The sequence below is a fragment of the Callorhinus ursinus genome, unplaced genomic scaffold (genome assembly GCF_003265705.2).
Source record: "Callorhinus ursinus isolate GAN/ISIS: 27379988/994484 unplaced genomic scaffold, GSC_fseal_2.0 scaffold12, whole genome shotgun sequence".
Classification (NCBI taxonomy): domain Eukaryota; kingdom Metazoa; phylum Chordata; class Mammalia; order Carnivora; family Otariidae; genus Callorhinus; species Callorhinus ursinus.
Window position 1 is genome coordinate 5,980,638 of NW_027397074.1, and position 12,782 is coordinate 5,993,419.

The following is a 12,782-nucleotide window of genomic DNA, read 5'->3' on the forward strand; positions in this document are numbered from 1 at the left end:
GAAACCAGGGGACAAGAAAGGGAAAGAAAGAAGAGGAAAAAAAAAGGAAAAAGAAAAAGATAAAAACAAACAAAAACAGAACAAAACAAAAAAAAACAGAATATGATCAAATATGATCAGGCTAGTGCATAGATCAGTGCCACACACTAGCTTTTGGGCATATTTTGGTCTGTTAGAAGAAAGTGCCTGCTTAAATTTTAAAGGAAGAAAGACTTATATATGTACAAAATAAGGGTTGATACAATGAAAGGATTGAAGATGACTGTAAAGATGAAAATTATAAAAGATTTTATAAAAGGAATTGATAAGATAAGAAGTTGTTTTTAAAAACAAAGAAGATTTAAAAAGAAAAGGAAAAAAAAAGAAAAAAGGGAGAGAATGTGATCAGGCAGAATAGAACAAAGCCATACACTAGTGATTTAGGGTATATTTTGATCTATTAGAAGAAATTGTATCTCAAAATTTTAAAGAGAGAACAACTTATATATATATGGCAAAAATAAGGGTAACTACTATGAAGGGATAAAAATATGACTCTAAAAATGAAAAATAAAAAATGGTTTTTTTTAAAAAAAGGGATTGATGTTTGAAAAAGGGAAAAAGAAAAATTCAAAAAAAAGTTAAAAAAATTAACTTTGAAAAACTAATGAATTATGGTTAAAAAAAGCCTTGAATTCTATGTGCAGTATTCCCCTAGCGCTGGAGTTCTCCCATTCTCCTTGATCGGTAAACTTGGTCTTGGCTTGCTGGCTGTTCGTGCGGATCTTCTGGGGGAGGGGCCTGTTGCCGTGGTTCCCAAATGTCTTTGCCGGAGGCGGAACTGCCCCGCCCTTGTGAGTCTGGGCTAAGCAAGCTGCTGGGGTTTGCTCTCAGGAGCTTTTGTTCCCTGCAAGCTCTTGGTACAGCTTTGGAGGACCAGGGTGAAAATGGTGGCCTCCCAATCTCCGCCCGGAGGAGCTGAGAACTCGGGGCCCCGCTCCTCAGTGCGCCCCCAGAGAAAAGCAGTCACTCCCATCTCCCTGGTCTCCGGCCGCACTGCGTGTTCACCCGGCCTGTGACCGAGCGTTTCTATCTCTGGCTCCCGACCCCGTGTGGAGTCTCCAAACCCAGAAGATCCCTGCGGTGCGCTCCCGCGCCGCTCCTCCCAGGGGAGGAAGGGGAGTCTCCCCAGCTCTGCCGCTTGTTGGGTCCCTGCTGGAGGAGCAGTGTCCCAGCGGATCACAGTTTATGGCCACCCCGAGCTGAGAGCCCGCGCCTCGGCTCTGTCTCTGCAGCCGGCTTCCCCGCTCCGATACCCGGGAGCTCTGCCGCACTCAGGCACCCCCGGTCTTTCTGTGACCCCGAGGGTCCTGAGACCACACTGTCCCGCGAGGGTTCCACCTCCCGCTTAGCCACTGGAGCGACGTCCCTCAGCGGAGCCGACTTCTAAAAGGTCCGATTTTGTGCTCCGCGGCTCTATCACTTGCCAGAAGCGGCCGATGGAGGCCCCCTCCCCCGCCATCTATCCTCCCGAAGATTGCCTCGGATTCACTTCTCCGCATGTCCTACCTTCCAGAAAGTGGCCGCTTTTCTGTTCAGAGTGTTGTTACTCTTCTTATCTTCGATCTCCTGTTGAGTTCGTAGGTGTTCAGAATGGTTTGATCCCTATTCAGCTGACTTCCTGAGACCAGATGAAATCCAGGTCTCCTACTCCTCCGCCATCTTGCTCCGCCCCCTACCCAACATTTTTTTACTATATGCATTTTTAAACATAAGAGTCCACAATTACCTTACACACATACAAACACACATTCTCACCCTTCATAACTTTTTCCCAGGAATTTTTCTCCTTTAAGAGGGCCCAAATGCAAAGCTGCTGCTGCTTTTTTTTTTTTTTTATAACATATTAGGCCTTAAAAGCACAGTGCCTATGTCCTACACCATTTTTAGGAACCATTGAAAATGTTTGAGATCTGAAGTAAATTACATATTAACTCAAAAATGCTGAAAGAAAACTGAAGAAACAAAATAAACGTGTTTAATGAAATATCTATAAAATGTAATGAGGTCAACCTACCAATAGCAACTCAGCACTTAAAAAATTACATGTGAATTATATTTAAGGTGGCATATGAATATATTTTAAGATATTTGATATAGCAAGAAGTAGAACCTTCTCAAAGGGCTTAAAAATATTTACCCAGTATGGAGGTTCCTCAAAAAGTTAAAAATAGAATTACCCTAAGACCCAGCAATTGCAGTAGTAGGTATTTACCCCAAAAATACAAAATTACTAATTCAAGAGGATACATGCATCCTGAAGTCCCAGTCAGAGAAAGATACCATATGATTTCACTTGTATGTGGAATTTAAGAAACAAAATAAATGATCATGGAAGTGGGAGCAAAAAGAGAGACGAAAACCAAGGAATAGACTCTTCGGTATAGAGAACAAACTGATGGTTAAGGTAGGGGGAGATACGGGTGAAATCGGTGATGGGGATTAAGGAGGGCAGGGGGCACTTGGTGTGATGAGCACTGGGTGTTTTATGTGTTGAATCCTTAAATTGTACACCTGAAATTAATATTACACTGTATGTTAACTAACTGGAATGCAAATAACTAAAAAAAAAATCTTTTTACCATATGTCAGCCATATACAGAAAATGAGGGTTGTGAGGAATGGGACCCAGTCTGGCACCAGCTTGTAAGTCCCTCGCAAAGGATCCCAAACACTTTCACAAAAGAGAGAGAGTTTCACGGTGCATTTTACAATGTTTTTTCTGCCCTGATTTGGGTAGAGAGACCAAGAAAGCCCACTGTGGAGACTCTGACCTTCCCATTTTATCAGTTACGTTCATTCATTTGCTTGTGCGGCATGTGTTTGCCAAGTAGCTGCACTGTGCCTGGGCTTCTACTGGTTAAAGACACCGTGAAGAACAAGGTGACCCAGGCCCGTTCCTCATGGTGCTTATACGAGTAGCTGGGCAGTCACGTAAGTAGATTTATTCCTGCAGATTGTAGTATATGTTATGAAGTACAGCATTCTTTTGGGGTAGGGGGTGTGTGTGGCTATCTGTCTTAATTTAGAAGTCAGAGAAGGCCTGATAAAGGATTGATATTGAAACTGAAGTATGAAGAAAGAATTGGGGTCCGGGAAGAATGAGAAATGGCCAACACAGAGGCCCTGGGGAAGGAAGGAGATTCATGCATTTACGGAAATAAAAGTTTGGAGCATTAGGAGCCTGGGGAGCGGGTTTTGGAAAGGAGACTGGGAGGGAGCAGGGTCATACAGGAGGACCTCAGGGGTCATCCCCAGGGTCTTGAATTCTCTTCCACTTGAGTTTTGAACACCCAGCATAGCAAAACCTTGTTTGATTTTTTAAAAAATCTCCCTGGAGAGTAGACAGGGCCTGAGTGGACACAGGGATGGGGAGGGGGAGAGTGGGAGGTTTTGCAGTAGTCCAGCCGAGATGGGATGGGACTTGGACTTAGTGGGATTATGGAAAGGAGAGGAAAATGGATAGACTCTAGAAATATTTTGGAGGTAAGACTAACACGGCACTGATAAACACAAATCTTTTCTTGGGGCTCTTGGGTGGCTCAGTTGGTTAAGAGACTGCCTTCAGCTCAGGTCATGATCTCAGGGTCCTGGGATCAAGCCCCGCATCGGGCTCCTTGCTCAGCAGGAAGCCTGCTTCTCCCTCTCCCACTCCCCCCACTTGTGTTCCCTCTCTCGCTGTCTCTCTCTCTGTCAAATAAATAAATAAAATCTTTTAAAAAAAGCCCACAAATCTTTTCTTTAGTTCCATTTTTTGATACTATGTCAGCAGCAGTTCAGTTAAAGTCAAACCTAATACAAACGCTCATTGCATTTATAGTAGAACTTTAGTGTTTCATGTTGTGCTCTGATGTCTATTACTATTTATCAACTAACTCAGAGAGTAAATCAAAAGTTCTTTTGCCAGAAATGCAAAAGGAACAAATAATATCACTTTCTGCACCAAATAAACTTGCATGCTTCTTTGGCTGTAGAGGCAGAGAGATTGTGGGACAGGGGAGAGATCATGGGTTTTGGAGCTCGACCACTTGGGTTTACATTCTGACACTGCCTTTAACTAGCTCTGTAACTTGGAAACAAATCACTTAACTTTCTCAACTTTAGTTTAAAATGGAGATAATCCCTACTTCACAAAACATTTCTGACAATGAAATAATTGATGTACAGTGCTTGCTCGTAATAGATGCTTGATAATTATTAGTTCTCTCAACTTACAAATAGTCATCCTGGTCATCTATACCATTCAGGTTATTTGCTAAACCTAGAAATATGTTTTTTAGAATCGGAAGAATTTAACTCAATTCCTTCCCCCAACTTACAGATGAAGAAATGTGAGTCTAGAGAGGTAAGAGTCTTCCCAGGAACACAGAGATTACAAGAGGCAGGGTAGAACCATTTTCTCCAAGCACCCAGCATCTTTGTAACACCCCACATTGCCTGGTATATTTCCTCTCTAATGTTGAATGGGAAGGTTTTATAAGATATCTCTACTTTAGGCATAAGCTAACGGTGATCCTGTATTCTCTTTGCTAGTTACACAGTATGGGAAAACTTCCTGGAACCAGAATGGCAGAGTTAAAAGCCAAGTACACCTTGATGCATGATACTGTGGTAAGGTAGGCTATTTGCTCATGTGGAGACATCTTTTATCCTATTTATATTTCTGTGTATCTGTGTGTGTGTGATGGGCTCTATCTTGATTTTTATTCTCCCAGGCCTCGAGGCAAAGGTTTGAGTTCAAGTAGTTTGAGAAGTGATACCAGAATTTATCACGGGAGGATGGGGAAGTGAGATGGAGAAGGGAGCAATCTAGCTGGGGGTGTGCTTCTTGGTAGGTTTACACTGTGGCCAACTGGTGCTCAGTCTCACTGAGGACCCTCTGAGGGTGTGGCACACTCCTCAGAACTGTCCCACCAAAGGGTGAGGAAACTGGGATACTTGTCCACTGTTTTCCATCCCTTGTTAACTAACGATTGCTCCTAGGGGGAGGAGCTCCTGGCACTTCGAGCACGCCCCCCGAGAAGCCAAGCAAGTTCCTATGGCCAGAGAAAGCTCTCAGGCAGAGGCACACAGGTGCTGTCAGTGTGTAAGGGAACTATCCACCAAAGCTACAGGTGACCCCCAGAGTTGGGCTGGAGGGGGTGGTGGGATTTGGTGGGATACTGACATTATCTGCTACAGGACACTCTTGTAGGATTGTCTGCTCCCCATCTCTCTTCACCACTCAGAAGTATAGGTTTGAGCACAACCCCAGCCTACATCTGTTGAGACGCTGGTCTTCTCACCTCTTCCACCTACCCTAGGCTACTCTCCTTAGCCTAGTCCCAATCAGCAGCAGGTGAGAATAGGCTTCCACAGGATACTTCCACAAAGTTTTCTAAGCACCTGCTATGAACCACTGGGAATCAAGGGAGAAAGAGAGTGAAGGAAGAAGGGAAATCCAGTTCTGCAGCTACTCCTTACCGTTCCCCATCTTCTTTCTTCCTTTCCCCATAACCTCCTGCATCATAACCTTGGCATGACATCCTCACCAAAAGCCTAGGAGAGACAGCAGTGGATAGAAACTCCAATCCACCATTCCCATCCATCCTCTCCCCCAGTCTTCAAACATTAGCCCTACTGCTTTTCCTGCCCAGAGTCAATTTGGCTACTTTGAGGATGGGAGCATGAGGGAAGAGTGAAGCACCAGGAGAGCAGAGCTGCCTCCCTATGGGCCCTTCACTTTCACTGCACTGCCTGCTCACTCAGCTCCATCCACGTTCCTAACAACCATCCAGCTCTGGTTCCTCCTCCTCTTCCTCAGTGCCAGCCTCGAGCCAACGCCTCATCCCCGTCCCTCGTGGAGACTCCATTTCCCACAAATGGCCCTGACGGCCAGGGTGTACACAGAGTTCTCAAGACTCAGGAACTTGGAGGATTTAGATGGGAGGTCTGGGGTAAGCTTTTTCAACATACTTCACACTGCTTAAATGGGGGGGGGATCCATGCAGTTCTCAGGGCATCCCTCCAAGTCCCTTTGCAGATACAAGGAATACTGCAACATTTCTCACCCTCCAGATACCTCTGATCTAGAGCTCAGCAGAGCTTTGTGGGGTGCTGATTTGGCTTCCTCCTTCCCTGGCCCACAGTTCAGTTCCCTGGGCCCCAGTGACGAACAACAATGGAGGACCAAGGCTATCGCCTTCTTTCTTCCTGCTTCCAGGTCGTGTTGCAAAACCCTCACTTCCCTTCTGCTACCCACATTTTACCTCCTCTTGACAGTTTAGTTCCCTCTCTTGTCATTCTGAACACCCGCCGCCCTCACCCACTCCCCCTGCCTGGTGGGTGAGAACGGCATGAAGACACGCTCTCCACTCTGGCTGCTGAGGTTTTAGCACGGCAAATACAGCCTGGAAATGCTGAACTGAAACCGAATGAGCTCTGCACTGGAACCACGTTATAGACATTGTTAAATTCTCTTCTTCTGACTCTATATTTCAAATCCATGTGGGTAAATTAGCATTTGTGTTCTGGCGAGAACCCTAACCACCTTGTCCACTTTCTTTCTGGGGAAGATCAGGCACTGTGGCCCAGGCCAACGCTTCACAATTCTGCAGCTGAAAACTCATACTGAGATCAGGCAACTTTAGATTTCCAAAGTGTTTATTAACATGCAAGGAAATTGAATTGTAAGAAAGAACTCTAGCTTTCATTAATAGAAATTATAGTGTTATCACTGTAGCTGCTATTGCTGTTTGGGACCTAACACAGTGCCTGGAACATATTATGTCCCAGGAAATGTTTCGCTGGATGTTATCGAGCAAATGGCACGTTAACACCAGAGGAAATGGGTGGAGCAGGTAACTTCAGTTGAGACAGCCTCGATCGAGTCATTGGGCATCTCTGCAAATGAGGAGACCCCTGAAGATTTCCCCTGGTGAGGAAACTTGGTGGGGCGTGCACCAAAGAGGAGTCCTGGCTTTAAAACAGGAAATGGCACCAGTCTTGCTTCCATATAGCAGAGTAGCTACTGTGAGGCAGCTGGGTTTCTGAGAATGATGAATCAAGTCTGCTGATGAGGCTGCAGCTGATGTCAGCTTGCAGCACAGGTGGGTGAGTTTTAGAAGATTTCACCAAGTCCAGTTTGTGTGTCCATTCAGATCTGCTTCTTGCCAGATACTTAAACCTTTTTTTCCCAGACAGGGACAAGACCTAGATAGGGAATCCCTCTCAACTGTGACATTCAAGTCCAGCTCTAGCCAGACATTGAAGATAGGATCAGAAAGCTATAAGGTAGTTTAGGACCATAATTCTATAGGAGAATTTTTCTTCCTAGTTTCCTAGTAGAAGTGTCATTAGAAAACTTTGTTGTTTCTTAGTTCACTAAGGAGGAAAAGATTTTCCTACAGTCAGCTCAGGAGAATTCAGGGATTAGAGAAAGCCAGCATTGCTGGGGCAGTTGAAGGGAGGACCCACTCTTCTCCTTATTATCAACCCCCTACCCCCTCAGTCCGGGAAGTCATGATTATTCTTCAAAGTCAAGTACAAATACCACATTCCCATCCCACTCAATGCTCTCTCCTGTTTCTCCCACCATCTTGAGCTAGACACTAGTGGTAGTAATCATCACCTGGTATTCCAGCTACCTATTCTATCTATTCCCCTTGTGAGATTGTGAGCTCCATTCACCTCTAGTACCTGGTACAACACTTGGCACAAAAATATCAGTAAATTGAACTGAACTCAGTAATGGAAGGAACCAGGAGCAGTGTGGACATGCTCCTTCCTCTCCTTGCTAGACCCCCCATGTGAGCTACAACGGGCGTTAAAAGTACACCCTTCTCATTATTTGAATCTCTGTTTCATGGAACCCAGCACACAAGAGTCCGAGGTCCAACTGCTAGAAGATGCCAAACGTTTCACTGAGCAAATACAACAGCAGCAGTTTCACCTGCAGCAAGCTGATAATTTTCCCGAGGCATTCAGCACCGAGGTCTCTAAAATGCGAGAACAACTTCTCAAGTACCAAAACGAATATAACGCAGTGAAGGAAAGAGAGTTCCACAATCAGTACAGATTAAATAGGTAAGTGCACACGTCTCTCAAACACACTGGAGAGTGAGCAAAGCTCTTTCCACATAAACAAAATCAGAAAAATTAGGCTCAATTTGGAAGGAATTTTAGGCACAATGAGTGTGAGATGGCAACGTTAAGGTGAGTACAAGCCTAGCTCGTTCCTTGGTTTCCTAGAACGGGCCATTCCCGAACAAGAAGGTTACCCAACTTCTAGAAAAAAGCTCAGGTGACAGGGAGATGCCCGCAGGAGGAGATCCCTGCTGTTGTTTTCCCTGTGTCAGGAAAGCCATAAGCACTGGAAGCTGTAGCCAAAGAACACACCACAGAGAACGAGGGCCTGGCACATGCTGTCACCCTCTCTGGCCCTGATGGTGGCCCCATGTCCCTTCAGCAGTGCCAGACCACGTGGCTGCATGGCGGGAGCCCCACAGGTGCTTTGCAGACCAACCTCTGTGAGCTGAGGGTCACATCTGGCTCCCTCTATTTTCTAATATAGCAACACGGGCCACATAGTCAACCTTACTCTCCTAAACTATTCCTCAGGATCAAGAAAGGAAGAAATATCCTTTTGGAAGACACAATTACTCATCCAGATCTAGAGGATGTCATTCAGTGAACTGAGCTAGAAATGTATTGCTAGAAGGCAAAGGTTCTTTCCAAAATCTCTAACATTCCTCCTGTAGAGGAGCAAGTCAGTGGAAGAGCAAGTCAGTTTGTTCAGCAAACCACACTCTTCAGATTGAATTTCCAAAATGATTACCGTCCAAATTTTGTGCTCTGGTGTGCTGGGTGTACTAGGTGCTCTGCCTGGATACTGAAGAGAAAGCCAAATAACCACTCCTGGAATTTGTTACCTCTTAAGGTGGCAGAACTTTCTCTAGGTATTTTTTTTAAGAGTGGGTAGACTTCCGACAGAGCGAATATAATTCATTCCTGCTGAGAGATAAGCAAATGATTTGAGTGACTTTCTGAGGACTCTGTGAGCCCTCGGTCTTGAATCCTCTTGTTGGGGCCTGTCTTTTCAACTGGGGGTTGAAGAAGGCTAGCTTACTCAGGACAATTATATTCAGGGCAAAAAAAAAAAAATCTTGAGTTCTTTTTTGTCTTTCAATCTAAACTTGTTTCAGGCTCACAGTGAGATCTTTAAAAAGGAAGCCTAGCTATTTCTGTGCTCTGTAAGCACTTTCAGTTGAGAAAATAATGAAATTAAAACAATTGGTGGTTGTTCATTAGTATTGAAAATATGAATGCTTGACATTTCCATGAAAGGGTAAGAGGAACATAAGTCAGTTGATATTTAAATTGTTTAAAATTTCCAAGTGTTCCTGCCAAGGAAAAAAAAAACCCAGCAGCAACCACAACCCTTGCCTTTTAGGTATAGACAGGCAAATTGTTCACTGAGTTACTTGGTATAGGGAGGGGACCGTGCATAGTGACCTATAGTGAACAAAAACATTCAGGACGCACATTTGCAGAAATGTTTAGTGTGTATTGTTTTTGGATTTGTAACACATAATATTCTAGCTTGAGCAGACTCCCTCGCAGTTTCAAATATTACTAGCTCAAGAATTAACAAACTTAGTTTCATAAAAATAATGGTGATTCCAAAAGGAATACCAGGAAAGAATTATAGGCTATATTTCAATGGTTTTAATATAGCTTATATTACATGATACAGAAACAAGTTCACTCAATACTCCCTCCCCAGGAAAAAACTAGATATTTCCATCCCCACCTAAAAATAAAGAAACTAAGCCAGTGAGAGAAAACCATTCATCCGAATATACAGATGATATTTTTCAGATCAGCACAACAAAGTCATTTTATTCAGGATCTAAATAACAGAAGCCCTAATAACTAGCACCCTTCCACCCCAATATCTTTAGGAACTTCTGAATCATTGGCAACTACGAAGAATAATATATTGTTCAAATACTCTAGAGAAAAAAATTTTACCCTGTAATTTGATTTTCTCATGGTGTCACACAATATAAACTCTTTAATAAATGCTAATGGTGAGTATAATTACATGGTCGGTTAATAATTAAATCTGTCGCCATAGTTTTGGTTTTGAGATTAATATTGACCTCTTAAATATGCAGTTTAGGAAAGAATATATAACCTTCTTAAGTAAGTTAAATAAATATTACAAGTAAATAATGAAACAAATACTATTGAGAACTTGTTTTTGAAACAAAGTAGAAGTCATTATCTTTCTAAAAGCATTCTCTGAAAAGATTTTCCAGTACTCTTTTCAGCCTTTTCCTTGCCTTCCCTTGGTTACCTTTTGGGGCTTCTCTGCTTTCTAATAATTCCTCAGAGCTGGACAGCAAATAAATTGTGTCTCTCATGCTAAACCTGATGCATTCTGCCAGGTCTCAGCCCTGGTCATTTATCACTGTCTGTCATGAGTGGGGTCGTGGAGACAGGGGACACCTGTGCTGCATGTGTGCAGGACTATCCCGTGATCCTGCCCATAGTGACTCTTTATTCTTCCTAGCTGATTCCCACCATCCCTGTGCTGTCATCCAGGGCTCAGAAGCTGTTTTCCATTCTTTGTCCAGCAAAGTTGGAACGAAGAAACAAACAGATCCTGGCAAGAAAGGAACAGAGGGAGTATTTTAGCAATGCATCTGGAATTCCAGAATGTTAGCTATGACCGAGGGGCATCCAGGTCATCAGGATTAGTAAGGAAATACTCACAGCTGGAACAGATTTTACTTTCTAAACACTTTTTTAAAAAAATCTTTCCTGCTCTCCCCGTGGAAACCGAGAACAGAATGAGCTTAGAACAGCTTTTGCAGGGTGTAGTCTTCATAACTGAAAAAGGAGCACCTGAGAAACTTGTTTAAAAGGCAGATCCAACCCTAAAACTAATGACTCCCAATTTCTGTCCAAGCCTCCCACCTCAGGCAACGTGTGAATGTTTTACAAGCTCCCTCTGTGATTCTGAGACATGTCAAACTTTAACAACTGTTGGCCCCAAAAGTGGTTCTCAGCCCTGACTTCACATTAGAATCACCTGAATCTTCCCTCAGTGACCAACAGTCTACGCTTCAGCACCTCCTGACGGGAGCGCACAGCCTCCCACAGCAGCCCATTCCGGCTTTGGACCGCGTGCCTCTTAGATGTTTATTGCTCGTACTGGTTGAAAAATCTACCTCTTGCGGTTTCCACCCACTCAGGCTGTTTCTACTATGGGTGGTGGAAGATGCCTCGTGCACATGACAACATACAGGACTTCCTGTATTGTCTCTTCGCCCACGAGTCCTTAAAACCAAAACCCTTTGATGACATGGTTTCAGTTAGGACTCTCGCTGCAGAAAAGAAATGAATCCCTGGAGGAATTTTGACCCTGAAGCACCCCTTAGCCAGGAAAGCAGGAAGAGTCAGGCAAATTTAAACTTTAATGTCAATTTAAAAGGTTAGAAGTTAATATATATCAAGAGGCACAAAAGTGGTTTTCCTTTATTTCAGTAATGCCGTGCAAAAAGGAGACTCTAAAAGGAGGGGAAAAAAAAAAGACAGAATGCATAAGGATATTTACTACATTATTACTTTTTAAAAAGTGAAAAACTGAAAGCAATCTAAATTCTTTTTTTAAAGATTTTTATTTATTTGACAGAGAGATCTAAATTCTAAAAAATAATGGAATATTTAAATAATAATGTATTCAAGAGGCTGGCAGCTTGGTATTGAGTCAGATCTAGGTTTCTAGGTTTGAATGTCAGTTCAGCCTTGACCGCGTGACTTTGGAAAACGTGCTCAGCTCCTGTCTCTTCATTTGCACAATGAAGAAAACGATACCTACTTGATAAGTTCTGAAGTTTAGAAATGATGCATGTAAATTACCTGATATAGTGACAGTGAAAGATAGATGATATTTAGGATTATTTTATTATGCGACATCCACCCACTAGGGAACTTTGAAATTATTAAATTATTAATTATGAAGTCTGAAGATATTTTTAATTGGGAAGATATTTTTAATTACATGTTGGGTAAAAATGGATTCAGTCATATGTATACATTTTGTATAATATTATTAAAAGGCAAGAAAAGTAACAATGATCAACTGTGTGTGATGGGAATGGGATTATGAATATTTCTCTATAAATAGGAAAATATGTGTCCTTTAAAGGAAAAAAATCAGTTTTTCTTAATAAAAAACGCATGATAGAAATGTAACTAGTTTAAAATGTCCTAAAGAATTAGCCATCTTATGGTTGCTTAAAGAAAAGATCATCTTATACTTATTTAAAGTAAAGGCTGTGAGTCTTACCTTGTGGGAAAGCTTCATGTCACCATTTTTCCAACTCAGGGACATAAAGGCGGCCTTTACAACCAAAATATGGCAGCACACTACCACCCCCTCGTGGCAGCCTGGGTGAGGTGTAGGATCAATAGGTTGGAAGTAGACTATTCATTTTGTATGCAAGCTCTAAATGCAAAGGCATACGTATTCAAAACTCGGAAAGTTCAACTTCAGCTTGTGGCCCAGACAGCTGACTTATATTAAATTCCATGTGGCACATACTTCTTACACTAACCTTAGTTTACATTATTGCAAATAAAAATTCATAAAAAGAAAACCTGGTGTGCATGCATCTTTAGCTCCAAGTTCCCAGACGTACTGGCTAGCGAGATCTCCTTATTTGATGGAACCAGTGGAAGGCACAGCAGTAATC

General features: G+C 42.8%; 1 protein-coding gene across 5 annotated transcripts in view; it reads left to right on the top strand.

Moving 5' to 3' along the window:
• The window catches only part of CCDC146 (coiled-coil domain containing 146), a 123,804-nt gene that overhangs the window by 80,600 nt on the left and 30,422 nt on the right, over nt 1-12,782 (top strand). For 3 of the 5 annotated variants that reach the window (XM_073898702.1, XM_025872770.2, XM_073898703.1), the window contains exons 3-4: nt 4,573-4,655; nt 7,894-8,103. In XM_073898702.1, the coding sequence (XP_073754803.1) occupies nt 4,573-4,655; nt 7,894-8,103 (293 nt within the window). Of the gene's footprint in view, nt 1-2,295; nt 2,447-2,631; nt 2,974-4,572; nt 4,656-7,893; nt 8,104-12,782 lie in introns of those variants that run through there. The other 2 variants (XM_073898705.1, XM_073898704.1) reach the window with 2 other exon arrangements.